This window comes from Hyperolius riggenbachi, chromosome 1 (assembly GCF_040937935.1).
Source record: "Hyperolius riggenbachi isolate aHypRig1 chromosome 1, aHypRig1.pri, whole genome shotgun sequence".
NCBI classification, from domain to species: Eukaryota; Metazoa; Chordata; class Amphibia; order Anura; family Hyperoliidae; genus Hyperolius; species Hyperolius riggenbachi.
This window is the reverse complement of record NC_090646.1, coordinates 371,313,149-371,336,860: the sequence shown is the minus strand read 5'-3', so window position 1 is coordinate 371,336,860 and position 23,712 is coordinate 371,313,149. Positions and strand designations below refer to the sequence as shown.

The 23,712-nt window shown below is 43.7% G+C and overlaps 1 protein-coding gene across 1 annotated transcript in view; it reads right to left on the bottom strand.

The window, feature by feature from the left end:
* TMOD1 (tropomodulin 1) overlaps positions 1 to 23,712 on the bottom strand; it is a 101,550-nt gene that overhangs the window by 6,941 nt on the left and 70,897 nt on the right. Inside the window, exons 6-9 of the mRNA XM_068271337.1 lie at positions 21,507 to 21,637; positions 9,763 to 9,870; positions 4,104 to 4,247; positions 3,061 to 3,205 (exon numbers count right to left, since the gene is read on the bottom strand). Coding sequence (XP_068127438.1) covers positions 3,061 to 3,205; positions 4,104 to 4,247; positions 9,763 to 9,870; positions 21,507 to 21,637 — 528 coding nt within the window. The remainder of the gene's footprint in view (positions 1 to 3,060; positions 3,206 to 4,103; positions 4,248 to 9,762; positions 9,871 to 21,506; positions 21,638 to 23,712) is intronic.

Below are 23,712 nucleotides of genomic sequence, written 5' to 3'. Positions count from 1 at the left end.
CTATATACATTTGAAATACATCCAATGACATGAATGACAAAGCAAAAAGTAAAAGAAAAAGTGTTAAGCAGGAATGCCTGAAAAAAAGATGAAAATATTGATGATATACAGACAGAAAGATCATAGTATAGGCTGTGGACAGCCAGAAGGTGGCAGAAATGAGTGCTTGTAGCATAGGTAAGGCATGTAACAAAGGAAACTACTTTGTCTGTACTTATACATCTTCCAAGTCCAGAGCTGAAAAGTTATGCCATGGGACATCACATCTATGCATACGAGCTGGAAATAAGAAGCAGATTACATATTTCTATAGGTAGTTAGCAATACAAAACATTAGCCAAATAAGACATTATTCACATATTTTATTTACATGAAGATAGTGTTCACACTTGTCATATTTGCATGCCGTTTCCTGCATGCATTTGCATAGCAGGGAAACTGTACAGACATGTCACTAGCCTACAGTCTAACAACATGTTCTGTTGCTTTGCAGGGGGAGAAGGAGACACATAGATACCAACCAAGATACCAACCCCACTGTAGTCTCAGATCTGCACAAGAGCTTATTTTGTTCTCCTCTAGACTCACCACCTCGCATTCCCGTATACAAGACTTCTCACATGCTTCACCCCTCCTCTGAAATGCCCTTCTGCAGCCCACCCATCACTCTCCAGCCTTTGAAATCTTTAAACGTTCCCTCAAAACTCACTTTTTCCTACAAGCATATGCTCTAGCTTAGGCCATTTCCCCTTCTTCGCCAAGTTGTACACCTTACTAGATAACCTAAACACACATAGCCTGTATGTACGTACTCGTACTGTATATTGCATACTTCCCCACCTCTTGTTTCCCCCTCATTCCTTAATGCTAAGTACACACAATGCAGTTTTCTGACAGATTTACTGTCAGATCAATTATTACCAACATATCTGATCTGATTTCCGATCGATTTTCTGTTCACTTCTATGAAAAATCATTTTGAAAAATTGATCGGAAATCAGATAGGACATGTTGGAAATAATCGATATGACAGTAAAACTTTCAAAAAATTGCATCATGTGTACCTAACATTAGATTGTAAGCTCGCAAGAGCAGATCTCTTTCACCCTTTTGTGTCTTGGAATTTGTTATTCATTTCACAGCTTGCACTCTGTCATACATTTTATTCATCATATTACATCTGTCACTGTAATTACCAATTCTGTATTTTGTATCAGTGTCCATATTTGATGTATATCATTGTCTGTTTCACTATGAACCCCATGTTTATTTTCTTACTTTGTACAGCGCCATGGAATATGTTGGCGCTTTATAAATCAATAATAATAGATTGGCACATAGATTGTTTAGCAAATTTAAATAAATGTCATTCAGATGCTTTAATTATAACAGGACATTTTGAAGAAAGGGTACTTGCAAGGATGTTTGCTAATTTATGACAAATACTTTCCATGTCCTGTTGTAATTAAGGCATTTGAATAGCATTTATTTATATTTGTTAAACAATCTATGTGCCTCCTTCTGATGTTCACATGCATATAAACTGTGTGTGTTTCAATATTTTGCCAGCATACAGGAATTGAGTCCAAAGGAGGCTCTCTTTCTTTTAAAAATAAATGACATCATCCTCATTCAAAACGTCCTGCTTTTACTGATGGCTAACATGGTACAATACTTTACTGCTACTACTAAACTGTTTAATGAAGCCAGTTGCTATGATGAGATAAACATATGTACAGTATATATATAGTACCATTCCTATAGTATAGAAGAACTAGTCTGTGTTCCCATTTTTTTCCATTGCAAATGCTAATACATCTGTGCAGCTGATGCAGATATTCTAGCAGTTAAATGCAGCCCCAGCTCTCCTGAACCCTAATTACAAGCCATAATAGGTCTGTGGTTCTGTGAAAACACTTCGGGCTAGTTCACAGTGCTCACTTGCTTTGTAGAATAATTCTGCACGTCAACTCACTTCCCATACCATTCCATGGGCTTGTGCATAGTGCTGCATTGTAAGGGATTGTGTTTTCTGAGCCAGTCTGAGACTACTGCGCATGCATGGCCCTGGCCACGCACCCTCCTGGTCGCGCTCCTGTGGCCTGCACAGTTGCAGAACACTCCCAGCCATGGGAGCGGGACCAAGGAGGCATAAGTCATGGCGGAGTGTGGGAGAATGGAGGCACACTAAGGGAGCTGTGGGAGCTTGGTGAACTGGTAACTTAATGAACCAGAATTTACATCACACTGGCATGCTTTCTGTTTACATTTCAGACTTAAAATTTAGCAGTTAAATCGAAAATAAGAACTTGAGATTCAAGGAAAACACACACATATGTGATCTCAGGTATAGGTGGTGCACCTCTGACCTGTTGGAATCATAAGCTACGCAAGCATTAGTTTGTTTCAAACAGGGTAACTAAGAACTAAAGCTTCATACTCACCGCCCGAGGGCTTCCATGATGTCCCCTTGTTGACGGTCGTCAGCAACGCCTCTTCCTGTCAGCAAGTTAAACCGCGAGGTCACGCGACGTACACGGCGGCGCGAGCGAGACTTCCACGATCGCAGTACTTTGCGCAGTGTCGTCAGGGATCTCAAAGATCCGATCCGCTGTGTTGGTCCGTCGTTATCGCCGCGATGCTAGGCGACGTTCATGATCCTGCGCCTGTACCCACTTTGCAACCTCGTTTGAAAATCGGCGGTGGTCGGGAAAATCATCGGGAAAATCACCAGGTGGATACGCAGCATTATATAGAACAGTTACTGATCAATATCTGCATGATCTAAAGAAAACAATTGCATGTTCTTTGCTTTTGTTTTTTGCCTGACAACATTGAAAGCAGCTCTATCTCAAAACTCAGACTAAAATTTCACTTTAAGGTAGACTTTCACGTTATGTTATGTGAAATTTTTGTATTACACTTGGTTTACTAGCACTTAGTTTCTATAACATTACCAAAACATGAAGGCAAAATTTAGAGCTATAAAAATAGGTCAAAAATAAGCATACAATATATTTTAAGGCAACATAAAACTGAACAAATATAATGTTAGCTCACCAAGATCATTATTGTTCATCATTGCGTTTGATGCTCGCAGTCGGGGGCCTTGTTGAGTAAAATGATACCCAAATTTTAATAGCGTAGAGTTTTTTTCTAACATATTTGCAATTTCCATTTCTACTTTATTACCAAGAGGTTGACTCTGAAAAGAATAAAAATGTAAATAAAATAACGTATCTGAGTGTGATTGTAACAAAACACATTTTCCATATTAAAAAACAGTATTTTTGATTGACCATAAATTTAGCTTATAGTGAGAGAAATGTTGAAAATGGCTTGCTTTATGCTGATAAAAAAAATCTATTTGCTTGAGGCCGGGTGCACACATGGCAGAAACTCTTGCGGAGTGGGAAACGTTGCGTTTTATGCAGCAGTGTTAGTCTATGGGACGCAGAAGTACCAGCGTTGCACTTGCGATTTACAGTAAGCATTCTGCAGACGCTGGAAGTGTTGCATTATATGCAGGCTGGCTGCCAAAACGCACATAATGAAAGTCTATGGTAACACATATGCACTGCGTTTTTAATGCGTTTTTACTGCTTTTTTAATTAAGAAGTAAAGATCTCTGATGTGTTTCAGCTTCCTGTTGTCTTCCTATTGATTTGCATAAATAAAAAAAAAAAAGCATACAAAATGCACATGCGTTTTCCATTAGAGAACCCCAAACATATTAAAACGCACGCAAAACACATCTGCATAAACAAAAATGCAAATGCAAAAAGCAGCAAAAACGCGGTAAAAACGCAATAGCAAGTAGCAAACACACCATCCGAAAATGCTACTTTTTCAAGCTATGTCATATGTGAACTCCAGTAGTTTGAGTCCCACACCTAGAACAAGCATGCAGCTAATTTAAGTTCTGGCAGGCATCATGACGCTAAACACATGACCTCTACAAAAATGTTCGTTTGAACTTTCACGTTACATTTGCTACAGAAAACAGACAAAGGGCAATTCTGAACCTGTTTACACCTAACATTTTGATAAATGATAAATATATTAATTTTCAGATATTACATTGACCATTCCTGCAGTCATACCTGGTTGTCTATCTTCAGTTCAACTAGTGATGTGTTATACTGAAGTGAATCTACAAGAGATAGGATTCCCTTCCCACTGATGAAATTGGATTCCACATTTAAACTTGCCAATGTGCCGTTGACCTTCAGCATGTCTGCCAAAGCCTAAAACAGAGAAAGCCCTGGGTAATGGTATACCATTCACAGCTGATTTCAGTTACACACAGAGGCTTAGCGGATTAGTTGTAAAGAAGATGACAACAAATCACCTTGAATAATTGTACAAGTAAAGGTAGCCACTAATGATCCAATCTTTTTCATCCAATCTTACCAATTCTATGAAGTAGAAGAGTAAACTGAGTGAATATATTGAGTATATACTTTAGGCAGTCCCTTATATTACATAGAAATGGTAAGATTGGATGATCTACTGGCTGCTACTGGCAACATCAGATATTGGAATAATATATACCGTATATTCCGGCGTATAAGACGACTAGGTGTATAAGATGACCCCCCCCCCCAACTTTTCCAGTTAAAATATAGAATTTGGGATATACTCGCCGTATAAGACTACCCCTCTTCAAATGCACACCAAAAACAAATAATAAAATCATATACTGGTACTATGTATGAACAGATACCGGTGCCGTACTGTATGTGGTATCCAGTATATAACATTATACAGGGGATTGACTGGTTGGATTGGTCAACTCTCCCTCTCCATAAGCAGATTGGTCAGCTCTCCTTGTCTCCCTGTTTATCAGAGCAGTATGGAAGAACAGATCGCGCTGTGCCCATAAAACACGCCTCTTTCACCTGTCCGGTCTGCCCTTGTATCCTATTACCTCCTTCTCTGCCTCTCAGATCTTGCACATGTGCGCCTGCACCGCTTCACTACAGTCCTCAGCAGCGAGATCTGAGAGGCGGTACCAGGATAGGGCAGGCCAGAGGGTGGAAGAGATGTGTTTTATGTGAGTTTTATTAGGGTTAAGCACCGGTAGAGGGAGGGTTCTGTGTGAGAGTAAGGGCCTGTTTCCACTACACGCAGATTGGATGCAGAATGGATGCAGAAAAACTGACTCCAATGAATCCTTATGTTATGATGATATTAGCGCTCAACAGGTCTTTTCCTACAAATCACTCAAATGGGTCATTATGAATCAACCTCCCATTATAGGGTAAATTGGTTCAAAGTGGCCTCAGAAATAAAAAATTGTGGAATAAAAATTAATAAAAAAACTCTCCTTCTTGGTGCACAAGCTGAAAATTAATATACATATATACATACATACATATATATATATATATATATATATATATATATATATATATATATAAATACAGAGGGGCTGCAGCACACAACAGGAAAACAGTGACAGGGGCTCTTGGTTACGCTTTAACGCGCTTAAGCTCACCAACTGCGCCAAAGTGTCCCCAATCTGGTGAGTCCTACTCTAACCAGGCAAAAATGCTAGTTTTAATCAGCGTTCTAGTGGGAACCATACCAAAAGCCCAAAGGTCAACTAAATGGCAGAAATGAAATTAAAAACACCTCACCTTCTACTAGCTACTAACTGAACTATGAGCACCGCTCATTTATATGCTTAACTGTGCTAGAGGTGGGCGTGGTCATGCAGGCTCACAGGGGAAAGTTATAAATAAATTACCAAGGGGTAAGCAGCACAAACCAATTTTTTATGCAATTCTATGCAAAGCATGCACGCAGCGCTGGAGGTCCCCAGACTCCATAAGAAATATATAAATACAGAGGGGCTGCAGCACACAACAGGAAAACAGTGACAGGGGCTCTTGGTTACGCTTTAACGCGCTTAAGCTCACCAACTGCGCCAAAGTGTCCCCAATCTGGTGAGTCCTACTCTAACCAGGCAAAAATGCTAGTTTTAATCAGCGTTCTAGTGGGAACCATACCAAAAGCCCAAAGGTCAACTAAATGGCAGAAATGAAATTAAAAACACCTCACCTTCTACTAGCTACTAACTGAACTATGAGCACCGCTCATTTATATGCTTAACTGTGCTAGAGGTGGGCGTGGTCATGCAGGCTCACAGGGGAAAGTTATAAATAAATTACCAAGGGGTAAGCAGCACAAACCAATTTTTTATGCAATTCTATGCAAAGCATGCACGCAGCGCTGGAGGTCCCCAGACTCCATAAGAAATATATAAATAAATACAGAGGGGCTGCAGCACACAACAGGAAAACAGTGACAGGGGCTCTTGGTTACGCTTTAACGCGCTTAAGCTCACCAACTGCGCCAAAGTGTCCCCAATCTGGTGAGTCCTACTCTAACCAGGCAAAAATGCTAGTTTTAATCAGCGTTCTAGTGGGAACCATACCAAAAGCCCAAAGGTCAACTAAATGGCAGAAATGAAATTAAAAACACCTCACCTTCTACTAGCTACTAACTGAACTATGAGCACCGCTCATTTATATGCTTAACTGTGCTAGAGGTGGGCGTGGTCATGCAGGCTCACAGGGGAAAGTTATAAATAAATTACCAAGGGGTAAGCAGCACAAACCAATTTTTTATGCAATTCTATGCAAAGCATGCACGCAGCGCTGGAGGTCCCCAGACTCCATAAGAAATATATAAATACAGAGGGGCTGCAGCACACAACAGGAAAACAGTGACAGGGGCTCTTGGTTACGCTTTAACGCGCTTAAGCTCACCAACTGCGCCAAAGTGTCCCCAATCTGGTGAGTCCTACTCTAACCAGGCAAAAATGCTAGTTTTAATCAGCGTTCTAGTGGGAACCATACCAAAAGCCCAAAGGTCAACTAAATGGCAGAAATGAAATTAAAAACACCTCACCTTCTACTAGCTACTAACTGAACTATGAGCACCGCTCATTTATATGCTTAACTGTGCTAGAGGTGGGCGTGGTCATGCAGGCTCACAGGGGAAAGTTATAAATAAATTACCAAGGGGTAAGCAGCACAAACCAATTTTTTATGCAATTCTATGCAAAGCATGCACGCAGCGCTGGAGGTCCCCAGACTCCATAAGAAATATATAAATACAGAGGGGCTGCAGCACACAACAGGAAAACAGTGACAGGGGCTCTTGGTTACGCTTTAACGCGCTTAAGCTCACCAACTGCGCCAAAGTGTCCCCAATCTGGTGAGTCCTACTCTAACCAGGCAAAAATGCTAGTTTTAATCAGCGTTCTAGTGGGAACCATACCAAAAGCCCAAAGGTCAACTAAATGGCAGAAATGAAATTAAAAACACCTCACCTTCTACTAGCTACTAACTGAACTATGAGCACCGCTCATTTATATGCTTAACTGTGCTAGAGGTGGGCGTGGTCATGCAGGCTCACAGGGGAAAGTTATAAATAAATTACCAAGGGGTAAGCAGCACAAACCAATTTTTTATGCAATTCTATGCAAAGCATGCACGCAGCGCTGGAGGTCCCCAGACTCCATAAGAAATATATAAATACAGAGGGGCTGCAGCACACAACAGGAAAACAGTGACAGGGGCTCTTGGTTACGCTTTAACGCGCTTAAGCTCACCAACTGCGCCAAAGTGTCCCCAATCTGGTGAGTCCTACTCTAACCAGGCAAAAATGCTAGTTTTAATCAGCGTTCTAGTGGGAACCATACCAAAAGCCCAAAGGTCAACTAAATGGCAGAAATGAAATTAAAAACACCTCACCTTCTACTAGCTACTAACTGAACTATGAGCACCGCTCATTTATATGCTTAACTGTGCTAGAGGTGGGCGTGGTCATGCAGGCTCACAGGGGAAAGTTATAAATAAATTACCAAGGGGTAAGCAGCACAAACCAATTTTTTATGCAATTCTATGCAAAGCATGCACGCAGCGCTGGAGGTCCCCAGACTCCATAAGAAATATATAAATACAGAGGGGCTGCAGCACACAACAGGAAAACAGTGACAGTTGCGTGCATGCTTTGCATAGAATTGCATAAAAAATTGGTTTGTGCTGCTTACCCCTTGGTAATTTATATATATATATATATATATATATATATATACTCTCCTTGCACATATTAGAGTTAAAGCCTATCCACAACTTGTAATGTCCAACGAAACTAGTTGGGCGGAGCTCACACGGAAGGAGACGCCAGGCCATGAGGATTTTATTGATATGCGCATTTTTACTTGGAAAATTGTGAGTGCAATTTTAAACCTTTTTACTTGGAATAAACAGTATTACGCTATGTTAGTGTTTATTTGAGTCTAAGGTGCTGCTGGATTACGGATGCTGGTAAAGAGAAGTGCTGTTGATTAAGTGATCATGCTGGTCGAATTGGGTCAGCCATAACATGTGGTAAGAGGCTAGGACATATCCTTAGCAATACCTGCATGAGTCTAACTCTTAGGTGCTGGGTCACGCTAGTTATACTGTGTGAAGTGCACTTCTGGGTTATAAGTTGCAAACGTACTACGCCATAGAGTTCTGTTTTTCTCCTCTTGCATGCACGATTGGAAGTTGGTTGGAGAAAGAGGAGGACCGGATTCATCTGACAGGCTGGGCCACACGTGCTGATTGCCAACTGTTGTGATTGGCACTTGGATCTGGTGAGCACATTTATAGCCTCTATGAGGATGATATCTGCTGGTGAAAAAAAGGTTCTCCCCAATTTTGTGAACAGCAATATTTGGGTCCTGAGAACTAGGACTTTTGCATGTACTTCATTTATGTGTTATTTCGGCCTAGGAGGCTTGATTCTCCACAATAAGACTGGACTCTAAATCATAAATCTTTGTCCCTATATAGACTCTGGAAGTTGGACATTACGAGTCGTGGATAGGCTTTAACTCTAATATGTGCAAGGAGAGTGTATATATATATATATATATATATATATATATATATGTGTGTGTGTGTGTGTGTCTATTAATTTTCAGCTTGTGCACCAAGAAGGAGAGTTTTTTATTAATTTTTATTCCACAATTTTTTATTTCTGAGGCCACTTTGAACCAATTTACCCTATAATGGGAGGTTGATTCATAATGACCCATTTGAGTGATTTGTAGGAAAAGACCTGTTGAGCGCTAATATCATCATAACATAAGGAATATTTGTATAAGGGTATACACCCCTGTCGGTTGAAGCGCACCAGGCATTCAGGGTTGTTAATTATTTGAGTACCTGAGGAGCGCACTAGTCACCCCCAACTCCAATTTTTGGACTCCAATGAATGCCTATGGGAAAATCTGCATCAGAAAAATCACATTTAGTGGAAACAGGCCCATAGGCTTTCATTGGAGTCAGTTTTTTTGCATCCATTCTGCGTCCAATCTGCGTGTAGTGGAAACAGGCCCTAAGGCTAAGTAAGTTCATAGTAAAATATCGGTTAACATAACTGATATTTTACTATTGGCGGAAAGTAGTAGAATATTGGTAAACTGATATTCTACTAGCAGCTATCCCCTGTGCCCTTTATTCCAGGTGCCTATATTACACATATGCACATGAGAGAGGGGGATTGCATGGAAGAAGCAGCTTATGATTTTGCCACAGCACCGCCCAGGAGACAGATGACTGGCTAGAGATGCACCTTGGGGAATATTAAACTTCTGGAATTAATACATTTTAAAATTTCTACTGTTATTCTATTTCAGTGCCCAGTTCATTGTAATTCACCATAAATTTACACATGCAGTCCAAGTACTTTACTTACAAATGCAACAGCGTCATTGCTTCTTGTTCCCACGATGCTAAATTTCTTTACATGGGTATTTTCCTTCATAGCTTCAGCATAAGCTTTTAAAGTTAATATAGGAATGTTCTAGAAAAATACAAACTAAACTTTAATTTCTGCCAAAAACAGCAATGGTTACTTTCATCAGTGATCCCTTTTTGGTGCACTGCACTATACACAGAAGGCATATATTTTCAATGATGCAGAACAAAGCAGTTTGTGTAAAACCCCTGTGCATGGCATGTTATAATACTACATGTAAGTAAAAGAAGCAATCCAGACAACTCTTTTCATTTTAGATAAAGTAGAAAAAAGTAGAAGGTCTGTCAGATTTGTATTGCTTTGTTGTTCCCATTGGGGTGATTTTTCATCACTTCCTTTTCTCAATTACTCCACCACAGATTTTTTCAGTAGTGACAAGATGGAAAAAAAGAACTAATTGAAAATGGACCCTACAGTAGTACCGTATTTATGATTCTTTTATAATTGCTGACGCCAGGAAGACAATGGTGTCAAAACAGGATTTGAGCATTAAAGAAGCTAAAGTACCTACCTATCTTTCCCCTATGAGGATTGCTCAATGTGCCAGTGTTTCCACATTGTCCCTACATTCATTCATTAACTTACTCAGAGGATGTTCACAAACTTTATTTTTTTAGGCAGCAGCATTGCACTTACATGTGATCAAATAACTTATGAAAAATATATTTGCGCATAAAAGATGAATAAAAATAAGCCTGCTGCCAAAGTCCAGTTTTCAGACAAAAGCTTTTCAAAACTCTTGCAAATATACTTCAGCACCAGCAAACAGTCCGATATGTATTCTACCACCTTAAGGTCTCAAAAGGTTTTTTGTTATACAACAGTGAAGTGCTGACCAATGGTAACCATTACAGGCTTTAAGCAAATACAGGACATCGGCTATGCACGAACGTCCAGTTCGCCCGACCGGTTTCATTATAATAGCTTACTCAGAAGCTTTGGAGGAAAAATACTAGCGAAACAGTAAGGGCAGGGTGGACATTGGTGCACCGGCGGTGTCCTGTATTTGCTTAAAGCCTGTACACTTTTCTGGGTCCCTGTCATACAGGCCTATTTGTAAGTGTCTTGCTATTACATATAAAAAAGGGAATTCTGCTTGAAAGGTGATACTGCTTGAAATACATTAATATTTTGAACAATTATGATTATGTAGATAATTATCTTGTACTGACACATAATCATGTGCTTGATTTGTTACTGGTGGCCAAGATTGCATGATCATGTGTCACTGATGATTCCTGGTTTATCCCCCCAAAAATAAATATTGATTTCTTATAGAGGCTAGGAAAAATTGCTATGTATGACAAAATAGAACACAGGAAAATGTAAAGTCAATCAAAAAATAGTATCATCTCAAGCTATGGAGATCCCTCCTATAGCCTCTTTATCTTTGTAATTATGGAATCTACAAATTATGTCTCTCAAATGTCAGCTTTGTAGTCTCTGGGCACCCCAACAGACCATTAAAAAATTGATTGTATCGTTAATACAATTTCCTCACCCTGCACATTTTCTGGTACTTCCCGCACCCTCAAGTTATTCCTTCTTTCCCTGTTTTGTAAATCAGCCATCTCATATCTAAGGGTTGGGCTTACCACTTTCTGGCACTTCTCTGATTCTTTGAGCTTTTTTACCTAATTTTGTAATTCCACCATCTTTACCATCTTTTCCACTAGACCTGAGTCTCTGCCCTCGTGGATGCTGCATCCACGAGGGCAGAGACTCTGGTCTGGTGGAAAAGATGGCAAAGATGGTGGAATTACAAAATTAGGTAAAAAAGCTCAAAGAATCAGAGAAGTGCCAGAAAGTGGTAAGCCCAACCCTTAGATATGAGATGGCTGATTTACAAAACAGGGAAAGAAGGAATAACTTGAGGGTGCTGGAAGTACCAAAAAATGTGCATGGTGAGGAAATTGTATTAACGATACAATCAATTTTTTAATGGTCTGTTGGGGTGCCCAGAGACTACAAAGCTGACATTTGAGAGACATAATTTGTAGATTCCATAATTACAAAGATAAAGAGGCTATAGGAGGGATCTCCATAGCTTGTGATGATACTATTTTTTGATTGACTTTAAATTTTCCTGTGTTCTATTTTAGTCCATCTGCTCTATCAGACTACTCCAGCGGCACCTCCATCTCTCCTCCTCCATATTCCCAGGTTCTACTGCCTCTGTCCCTGGCAAGCTTTCTGTTGATGACAGTAGGTGTGATCCCTCAGTTATCACCCTCTTGTCAGGCAGTGTTTAGTTTGCCGTACTGAAGAACTTCGACACAAGCTGTTAGGTTGGCGTATCTGTCACTTTGGGGGAGCTCTTTCTTGTCCTTCTCCTTTTCTTTGGCTTTCACCATCTTCTACCCTTTGTTGTGTGGGGTATGAGGTGAGATATAGTGCACCACCAGCAGTGTCTCTGTGCACCTTCAGTCAACTGCTGACTGCAGACCCGCACCAGCCAGGTAAGTTCTCTGCAGCCTGGTATTCCCTGGCTTCTTCTGCTTCCCCACAGCCCACCACTGTCCTCAGTTTGAGGCTACTCAGCTGCACATCTCCCTGTCTCTTCCAGAGTGACCTGACCAACTGCTGCTTAACTCCGCTGCAGTTGTGGACAACCACAGAACATGTGGAAATGGTAGCAGCAATGTGGAAGTGACAGGCGGGATTCAGCATTTAGCAGTGGTGGTTGTGTCTACACTGCCAGGGATATTGACCGAGGTGCGAGGGTACTGGCACTAGCGGTCACATTCTCCACTGCAGCTGCTATAAGGGTTAGGGTGTCTCGACTCCCCAGTGTCCATCCACACCACCCCACTGGACCTTACAGTGCCGGAAGTTCTGGTGGACCTAATCTCACTCCATCATAACCAACGCTGCCCCCTTTAATTTAATATTTTATTGCACAAACTGGTTTGGCCTACTCTCGCTGAGCAAACTGCTCCAGTTGTGTCAAATTTGTAGGGTTCCTTCTTCTCCACACTGCATGTTTCAGTTCTTTCCATAGAAGGTTGGTGAGATTCAAATGAGTATTTATAGCAGGCCACTTCAGAATTGTTCAATGTTTTGTTCTTCTCAGGAGTTTTTAGCTGTGGGTTTCCAGTTTCTAATTTGTTGGAGGATCCATGACTTATGACTGAATAAGAGCTTTTTGACTTTGGGCACCAGGTTTTGCTCCACGTCTTAACAATTTTGAGATTACATTGTTTTCTGCATATACTCAATATACCCCATGCCACACAGAGCAAAGCAGTCTCAAAACATAACTAAGCCTCCTTCTTGTTTCACTGTGATGATGACACTACATTTGAATGCAGTAATGTAACTTTAGCCTCTGCTATAGTATATCTATGTCCTCTGTGACTTCAGGTAAACCACAAGGACGTAGCTATATAATTTTTACCTGACGCACACTCATGCTCAATCAGGCACATTCCCTTACGTGCCCCCTGCACTTTCTGCAGCAGCATTAATTGGTTAAAGCACTAACTGGCCACTGGAACTGCTGCTGCAGCTCCCAACTGCCCTTACGTATTGATCTCTGCATGGGGGGCTGTCTAATTGGGGTGGGCACATCTGCCAATCTAACCTAGTTATGGGGGAACATCTAGCTATCTATACTGGGGGGGGGGGGGGTAAATACCAGGGATATATCTGGCTATCTTTACTGGGGTGCAAATACAGGGATCACATTTAGCTATCTATACTGGGAGGGGATAATACTAGGGGCACATCTGGCTATCTGGCTAACTTTAGGGGCCGTAATACCGGGGACACATCTGGCTACTTATGGGAGGGGGGGTAACCTACCTAATATTAGGGGCAAGTCTGCTACCTATACTGGGGCAGGCATGGTTCAAGGGGGGGGGGAGCACACTTATAAATCTCTGGTGCTGGAGAACCTTGCCCAGACCTGCCGGGAGGCCGAAGCCACCTTCAGCAGCAGAGGAGCAGTATTTGATCAATTTGGTTGAATACTGCTATCGGGGAGACAGCGCGGGAATGCAAGGACCGTGAGAGGAGCAGGAAGGCTCTATAGGTAAGTATCTGGTTACATTTTTTTTCCTTGTTCCCATCTATTTTAACCCTCCTGGCGGTAACCCCGTAGTTCGGGGTAAGCCACGCAGGAGGATTTCTCAGGCCCTGCTCAGCTGATTTGCATAATTTTTTTTTTGCTACAAACAGCTAGAACTTTGCTAGCTGCGTGTGCACACCGATCGCCGCCGCTCCGCGCCAATTTGCCACTACCCGTCGCGCCGCCCCCCCCTTCCCCCAGACCCCTTGCGCAGCTTGGCCTATCAGCGCCAGGCAGCGCTGAGGGGTTTTATCGGGACTCCCGATGACATCACCACGTCGATGACGTCATCACGAAATCCTGTTTTCTGAACGGGATTTCCTGATTGCAGATCGCCAGATGCAAGCGGGTGGGGGGATGCCGCTGCACAGCGGCTATCATTTAAAAAAAAAAACTGCTGCGCTGCCCCCTGGCAGTTTTTAATAGACCGCCAGGAGGGTTAAAGTGTACCAGAGCTGTAATATAAAAAAAGATTTATACATACCTGGGGCCTCCTCCAGCCCCATCCGCTCGGATCTCTCCCACGCCGCCGTCCTCCGCTGTATGCAGCTTCGGGAACCGGGTCCCGCCACTGCTGTCAGTCGGCTTCAGTCTGCACACGAGAAGTGTGCTTTTTGCGTATCTCTCCATAAGTGTAGGTGGAAGTTACTAGAAGGGTTAATACGCAAACTTTTAACTTCACTTGCCCACCAGTATATCAGATTGACTTGAGCTGTACTAATCTGTGTAAACAATTCTGAAAAGTATCTACTGTATCTAGGGGGTAAGCAGATACCTTCCCCTCTCCTTTATTTGCTCCGTAATTACTGATTCAAAAGACATTGGACCAGTCTGTTTTATTTTTTTATTTATTTTTTACTGTACTGGTCTTAAGAACCAGAGACTGCTGGTAGCGCAAAACAGTGCCTCCAGACAAATTGCCGAACATACCTGCTGCTCCCGCCGGTCACGCCGTTCTCCCATCGTCCCAGGCCCCTCTCTCTGCCATCGCTATGATGGCAGAGAGCTGTGCGGCGGTCAGGAGCCGCTTTGACACACGGTAATCACGTGGTCAAGAGCCAATGAAATCGGCTCCAGACTGGCTCTGCCGTCATATTGATGGCAGAGCAAGTGAATTGCGGGGCAAGCAGAGCGGCGCGATCGGTGGGAGCGGTGGCGATGTTTAAATCTATGTTCTGTCAGAGCCATGCAGCCACCAGCATGGCGTAGATTTCAACTGCGCTGGTCTGGAAGCAGTTAAAGAATACTAGAGCTGAACTATTTATTGAAAACGGGGAGCATGCATGTATTAGATGCCATCCTCATGCCCACCGCTCCCCGTTGTCCTGTGTCCCCCTCCTTCATACTCTAAAGCTTCCACTGCAAGTTTTTAATAAATAGTTCAGCTCTGGTATCCTTTAAAGCGGGGGTGCCCAATAGGTCGATCGCGATCTACCGGTAGATTGCGACCGCCTATTTGGTAGATAGCGGCCTCTTGGCCGCGTCCCATCACAATTTATGGCCGGCAGCTTTCCCATCATATTTTGCTGCCAGCCGCCGGCCAATAGGAAGCGGGGAAGAGAGAGGAGGCACGGCTGAAGAGGCCATGACGCGACGTCATGGCTGGCTGGCGGCGGCGGCGCCGGGCACACGCTGGACGGTTTACGTGGCTGCACAGGACACAGGCTCCTACTGCGCATGCGGGGCTGCACAACGTGAGGGGCTGCAGTAGCTGACACTACACCGGAGCGCTCCGAGTCCGAGAGGGGAGACCAGACATCGCCGCTGGAGAGAGGTAAGTGATTGAGCACCCATCCTACATACGCTAATGGCACCTATCCCTACCTACGCTAGAGGCACCTATCCCCACCTACCTACCTATGCCAAAGGGACCCACCTACCTACCTATGCTAAAGGGACCCATCCCCACCTACCTATACTAAAGGGACCCATCCCCCACCTACCTATACTAAAGGGACCCATCCCCCCACCTACCTATACTAAAGGGACCCATCCCCACCTACCTATGCTAATGGCACCCATCCCCACCTACCTATGCTAAAGGGACCCACCCCCACCTACCTACCTATGCTAAAGGGACCCACCCCCACCTACCTACCTATGCTAAAGGGACCCATCCCCACCTACCTATACTAAAGGGACCCATCCCCACCTACCTATGCTAAAGGCACCCATCCCCACCTACCTATGCTAAAGGGACCCATCCCTACCTACCTACCTATGCTAAAGGCACCTATCCCTACCTACCTTTGCTAAAGGGACCTATCCCCACCTACCTATGCTGAAGGCACCTATCCCCACCTACCTATGCTAAATGCACCTGTACCCAGCTACCTTTGCTGAAGGAACCTATACTTAGCTACCTATACTGGAGGCACTTGTACCTGGGGGCTATTCGTGACCGGGGGGGGGGGGGGGGGTCTGCAACACTTTAAATGTTGGTAGATCTCCTGGACTTGGCAAATTTTAAAGTAGCTCGCGAGCCGGAAAAGTGTGGGCACCCCTGCTTTAAAGCTTTAGAGCAAATAGATGCACTTTAATGCGTTGTTAACAGAATGTAGCCTGGTTATACTAAGCTGCATAGTCACAGTCAATAAATGACCTATAAATTCCGAATTACTACAGTATCAAATCCCATATGTCACAGCAAGCATTAGGCTTTATAAGCACTGTCAACCTCCTCCCCCCACCCCCTTCCTCCTTTTTTTCACCTGATCTGCATCATAAGCATCAGCCAGTAAGAAGCACTCAGAATCATGCAATAATTATATTTGTGGTTTAGTGAGCTTTTATTTCAGCAGCTTTCTTCACTTTCACAGGTGCAAACCAGACAGACTCCACAAGGATCAGCAAAATCTTTTATCAGATGAATGTACTGCACCTCCATTAGAGCAGGACACTCATCCATAAAAGCTTGCTTATTAGATAAGTGGCATTTACTGCTTGTGTTTCCTTCCATCAGGCTCTTCTACTTTCTATTTTCCTGCTTAAAATAGATTCTAATTTCCAGTGGGCATTTATTGTGTTTATATAATTTCTTCCATATCTGTTAAATATTCATTATTGTCTGTTATTAACAATGTTTGCTATTGTCGTAGATTGTTGTTATTTCTAGTATGTCATATTTTCAGCTCAGAATACTGCTTGGCTTAAAAATAGAATTTTGTCTCAAGAAAATAAGGTACTTATCCGTTAGCCGGGCGCATCCGGCAGGTGGCGCTGTTGTAGCGAATTTCGATGCGCTGTTGTATCTAATTCCATTCATAGTTACTGAACGTAGTACTGTGTGAATGGAAGCGCCGCAGGTGGCGCTAATTTCATTGTTGATACGTAACGATACAGTGTGTTAATGTCAACGAATATACATTGTATTTGAAGTGGCCGGAATTAAAATGAAGGCGGCGGCAATGTAACACATGAAGCCGCCGCCTTCGTCTGTTCTTCTTCTTCTCCCCCTTTGCCCTCTCGCTTGTATACAATGCTGCCAGCCTGCGGGGACATGCGTGTCCCCCCAGAGTCGTTCGTCGCGGCAGGGAAGCCTGCTTGTTTCCTTGCGACGAACGACTGTGGGGGGACACGCGTGTCCCCCCCCAGCTGGCAGTGTTGTATAGAAGCGAGAGGGCAAAGGGGAAAGAAGAACAGACGAAGGCGGCGGCTTCATGTGTTACATTGCCGCCGCCTTCATTTTAATTCCGGCCACTTCAAATACAATGTATATTCGTTGCCATTAACACACTGTATCGTTACGTTGCGTATCAACAATGTAACTAGCGCCACCTGCGGCCACCTGTTACCATAGTAACTATGAATGGAATTAGATACAACTGCGCATCGAAATTCGCTACAACAGCGCCACCTGCCAGATGCGCACGGCTAACGGATAAGTACCGAAAATAATTTGTCAACACGGACTAAAGTAGCTTTTTTTAAACCATTGGGGAGTTTCCAGATTCCACCATAAGTCATCCTTCCAGGGTCTACTACCACAGGGGTCCCCAACCCCCGGTCCGTGTTCCACTGCCGGTCAGTGAGCCATTTGCAGCTGGGCCGTGGGTCTGTCCTCTTACCCCCTCCCCCTGTCGGCGGCCACTGTGTTACCTTAGCAGGCGGCCGCTTCCTCTCTATATATCTTGGTCAGTCCCTCTCCTTCAAACCTGTCTTCTCTCACAGCAGCGCGGCTATATTGGGGCAGCTATACTAAGGCATCTATACTAGCTATACTGGGGCATCTATACTAACTATACTGAGGCATCTATACTGGGGCAGCTATACTAACTATACTGAGGCATCTATACTAGCTATACTGGGGTGGCTGTACTAACTATACTGAGGCATCTATACTAGCTATACTGGGGCAGCTATACTGGCTATATTGGGGCAGCTATACTAACTATACTGAGGCATCTATACTAGCTATACTGGGGCAGCTATACTAACGATACTGAGGCATCTATACTAGCTACTGTATACTGGGGTATCTATACTGGTTATATTGGAGCAGCTATACTCCCTATACTGGGGCAACTATACTTAGATACCCTACCTGTACCTGACCGCCACACTCGGATTCCCCCCCCCCCCCCTCCCGAAAACTGGCACAAGCCGCCCCCCGGTCCCCAGGGAAAGGTTTGGTCTGGATAGTGGTCCCCGGGCCAAAAAAGGTTGGGGACCCCTGTATTATAGTTATCTAACATCCCCCTGGGCCAATAAGACTGGCTCATAGTGATCATGGGATCAGGAGCAAATTAAATCGCCTCCTGACCAGCTCACAGACCTCTGCCGTCATACCGACGGCAGGACCAGTGGGCTAGACAGTGATGCAATTGGCGGTAGCGTGTGCGGCAGGCTAATTGAAATCTATATCCTGGCAGGGATAACATCTCCCAAACATGGCGTAGATTCCATTTAGTGCAGTCCGGAAGCGGTTAAGGCTCATGGGGATAAGTACTGGTCAGGGGGCGGGAAAAACGTGTTCTACTTTATGAACCACACCTTTCCTGATGCAGTCCCATCAATTAATTTGAGCTGTGCCAAAAATGTGTGAAAACCTTGGCCCTTGAGGACTAGAGTTTGATATCCCTGCTCTAGATTCACTCGGAAATACCTATCTGCATTGGGAACAAATAGTTAAAAGAGCTAGGAAGGTTTTTGTGTTTTTAAATGAGTACTTCACTTTAAATTTTTTAGGCTGCACCAACTGACTTTCGGAAAAAATGTTATTGTACTTTGAAGCTAGGGGTGCTAATAAGCTAAAACTGATGCAATCCCACCACCTGTCAGGTTTAAAAACATGTTTTTTTTATGTTATCTTACTCATTAAAGGGAACCAGAGACGCCGGACACAGAAAAAGAAAAAAAGATTTCATACATACCTGGGGCTTCTTCCAGCCCCATAAGCCTGGATCGCTCCCACGCCGCCATCCTCCGCTTCCTGGATCCGCCAGTACCAGGTCCTGTCACTTCCAGCGGACGCGGCCAATTGTCCACATCACATGGGCTCCCAGCATACCCTTACGTGTGCGGCTGCGCAGTATGCAGCCGCACGCGTAATGGTTTGCTGGGAGCCCCTGTGATGCGGACAATTGGCCGCGCGCTGACGCCGACTGGCCGAAACTACGGGACCCGGAACTGGCTAATACAGGAAGCAGAGGACGGTGGCGTGGGAGCGATCCGTGCGTATGGGGCTGGAGGAAGCCCCAGGTATGTATAAAAAACATTTCCTGGCGTCTCTGGTTCCCTTTAAGCAGTAAAAACCTGACAGATCTGACAGGTTTGTTTTAGGCTAGTCCATTTCCTCATGGAGGATTCTCTGTATTTCTTTATTATTTACAAAGCAGATCCTAGAAAGGATCTGTGCAAAAATGCTGGCCAGCCTAGGATTAACCACTTCCGGATTCTCGGAGCGTATATACACGCCCCTGAATCCTGAAGTGTATTCCATGGAAACGGCCGCTCGTATGAGCGGCCGTTCCATGTCAGTTCCCGGAGGGTGTCTCCGTGAACACCCTGCGAGCCGATCGGCGGCTCGCAGGGTAAATGTAAACACACGGGGAAGACCTTCCCCGGTGTTTACATGTATACGGCGCTGCTGCGCAGCAGCGCCGTAGAGGAGATCGGTGATCCCCGGCATCTGATTGGCCGGGGATCACCGGCATCTGATAGGCTAAAGCCTATCCCATCAGGCGCAGGACGGAAATCCGTCCTGCACCGCTCACAGTGGGAGGGAGAGGGAGGGAAGGGGAAGGAGGCCAGGAAGCGCTGCGGAGGGGGGCTTTGAAGAGCCCCCCCCCCCCGCAAGCGCAAGCAGCCGGCGGCGATCAGACCACCCAGCAGGACATCCCCCTAGTGGGGAAAAAAGGGGGGAAGTCTGATCGGCCTGGCTGCTAGCTGATCTGTGCTGTGGGCTGGAGAGCCCACGCAGCACAGATCAGCACAAAATAGCGTGGTAGGGAAGTGGTTAATAAACTAACTGTAAACAGAAGAGTACCAATTTTCCATACTTGACAGTTTTAAGCCTCAGTCACACTTGAGCGCTTTCAGCCAGCGCTTCGCAGTTTACTGATCGCCTCCTATGGGATTACTCACACTGCAGTGATTGTGGCGTGTTTGTGATTTACAACGGTCCAATGCATGTAGCATTTACTGAGCGATTGCAACGCAATTCTCATTCACTGGAATAGCCACAATTTGCAGTAAAATCGCAGTTCCAAGTATGAATGGGGCCTAATTGAATGAGCTTGTAATCTATGTCTATGTATGTTTATTATTATTATTATTTATTGTATTTTTAAAGCGCCAACATATTACGCAGCGCTGAACATTAATTTAGGTTACAGACAATATTTAGGGGTGACATACAGCAATATGACAATACAGGAATACAAGAAAACCAGATCACACAGCACAGTATGAGTACCAGGTAATGCTTAGTCAGTCACTGGATGGGAGCATGGAGATTAGGCAAGTTAGGTTCACTCAGATGCATAGCATGGGTGCACAGTAATGGAGGTGCATGATCAGGTAGGACACAAAAGAAGGAGGACTTTGCCCAAAGGCTTACAATCTAGAGGGAGAGGTAGGGACACGAGAGGTAGGGGACCAGAGTTCAGCTGTGGGTTTAGAGCACTTGTGAGGGGTGGTAGGCCAGAGTGAAAAGGTGATTTTTAAGGGCCTTCTTGAAGGTGCTGAAGGAGGGGGCTGCCCTAACGGGTGGAGATATGGAGTTCCATAGTGTTGGAGCGGCTCTTGAGAAGTCTTGGAGGCGTGCATGGGACTGGGTGATGCGGGGGACGGTCAGGCGAAGTTCATTGGAGGAGCGGAGTGAGCGGCTTGGTGTGCATCTCTGAGTAAGATCAGAAATGTAGGTTGGACAGGATTTGTGGACGGATTTGTAGGTCAGACACAATATCTTGAATCTGATTCTGGACTGGATAGGAAGCCAGTGGAGGGATTCACGGAGGGGAACTGCCGTGGTGGAGCGATGGGAGGAGTGGATAATTCTGGCTGCCGCATTCATGATGGACTGCAGTGGGGCTATTCGGGTCTTAGGGAGACAGTGTTCAGTGGCTGTAAGTCATAGGTATACATATTTTAAAGTTATGTGTATACATACCCTAATATTGTTTAGATTGACCTCTTCAAGTTCTGAGTCATTGTTTTTAACTCGATCTAAAGTTTCATCCACATCTGTTGAGTTAGGTTCTTCATCAGGAACAGCTTTATACTGTGTAGGCTTTATTACACCTATAAAGCACAAACTTTCTTAGTAAGCAACTAAAACAGATGAACACAATCACATATTATCTTAAAGTAGTATATGTCCTTTACATTTGGGAGATATTTGTTGCTTAATTTGACTTATTAAAGCTTGTTTAGTTCATTCTGTTTATAAAGAAAGGTTTGTGTGCACATTGTGCAACATTTGATAGCCATAACTACAGGTTGATTTGATTCAGGTGGTGGCTGCAGTAATTGCCAGAAAACTACAGGTGCTTTATTACAACAATGTATTTAATACAATCTTTCTTTAGGCTTTGTTCATATCTAAAATGGAAATCGCTGACGGCTGCAATTTTCAAATTTTTGCGGGGTTTTTTTTGCCCTCCCGGCGCTCCACTACGCGCTATGATTTTGTACAAAGCGCTTTTGTAAGCGGTTTTTGCAGAGCGTTTTTCACCAGGAAATGAATAAATACAATGCATTTATTCATAAAAGTGCAAATGCAGTCGCCGCATAAAGCGATTTGTGAGCGTTTTTCGTTTTTCCTATACCTTCCATTCTAGCAAAATGGTACTGAGCTGAAAGCGGACAAAACGCGCTGATATGAACTGTCCCGTAAGGAATCATTGCACAAGTGCTTTTAAGGCGTTTTTAAAAATCACCGGCGTTAAAAAAAAGAAAATGCAAAATGCCCTAGGTGTGAACAACCCCTTACACAGTACTGCAGCCTCTAATAAAGTCAAAGAATAACAACAATTTCTGTATATTTTCAAGCAGTTATTATGATGGTATAAAGTGACTAAGTTGTCTACTGTCGTGTTATGCAAACTTCTTATTTATCATAAAATTATTTTTAAACCATCCTTCTCTAATTAAAGCACTGCTATTTTTGGTACTTATCCGTTAGCCGGGCGCATCCGGCAGGTGGCGCTGATGTTGCTAATTTCAATCATACAAGCTTCACGTAACAAAACTGTGAATGTAACCACCACAGGTGGTGCTAATTTGTATTACTAGTTGATGTAACAATATGTATATTAAAAAAATGAGTTAATTAAATGACAAATAAGCCGGCGGCAATGTAACAGATCAAGCCGCCGGTTTCGTGTCTCACTCTCCTCCCCTCTTGCCCTCTCTTCTATAGAACACTGGGGGGGGGGGACATGCGTGTCCCCTCAGAGTCGCTCGTTGCGGCAGGGAATCCTGCTTGTTTTATTGCGACGAACGACTCTGGGGGGACACGAGTATCCCCAGGGCTGCCAGTGTTCTATAGGAGATGTGTCTAAATAGCTCAAGTGTGGGAAAAATGGGTTTGAAGGGAAACAACTAAATCAATAAATATTAATTACCAAATTCATAATCTCACTTTTCATGCAACTTGCCAACAATATAGATATGCTAAAAAATGAAGAAAGAGAGTTGGCTCTTGGGTGCATGAAAAAATTACAAAAACCCTTTATTAACTAGAAAACACCTATAAACAACATTAATAGCATCATATGAAAATTAAAAAACATTCCTGATGTAACCGCCCCCAAGGTCCACCCCCAGGATGATTGATGAGGCTGCAGTCCTTAAACAGACCCAATGAAATATCAACAAACGATTATTTCCAGTGGCATCAGTTTATGTAACTGGCATGTGTAAGCTTGTAAAAAATCTTGAATGTCCCCCAATCGCAGGGACCTATGGCATGAAAAACTCTTGGTGCGGAGCAAACAATGGAGTAAAGCAGTAGCAAAATAGGTGCATTCATTGGTTGAACAACAGTTGGTAATTTGATGGTATGTAAGCTCAAACTTGTACCGTCTTAGATATCCCCAAATCGCAGGGACACGTTGTGTGGAATGGCTCTTGAAGCAAGGCAATAGCTGAATGAAGCAGAGGCAAACAGGTGCACCACTGACATATAGCATGAAAAAACTTTTTCTGCAGAGCAAACAGTGAAGCGGAGCAGTGATAGATAGGTACATTCATTGGTTGAACAGCAATTGATGGTTTGATGACATGTGAGCTTAAACTTGCACAGTCTTAGATGTCCCCAAATCGCAGGGACACGTTGTATGGAAAGGCTAGTGATACAAGGCAATAGCAGAATG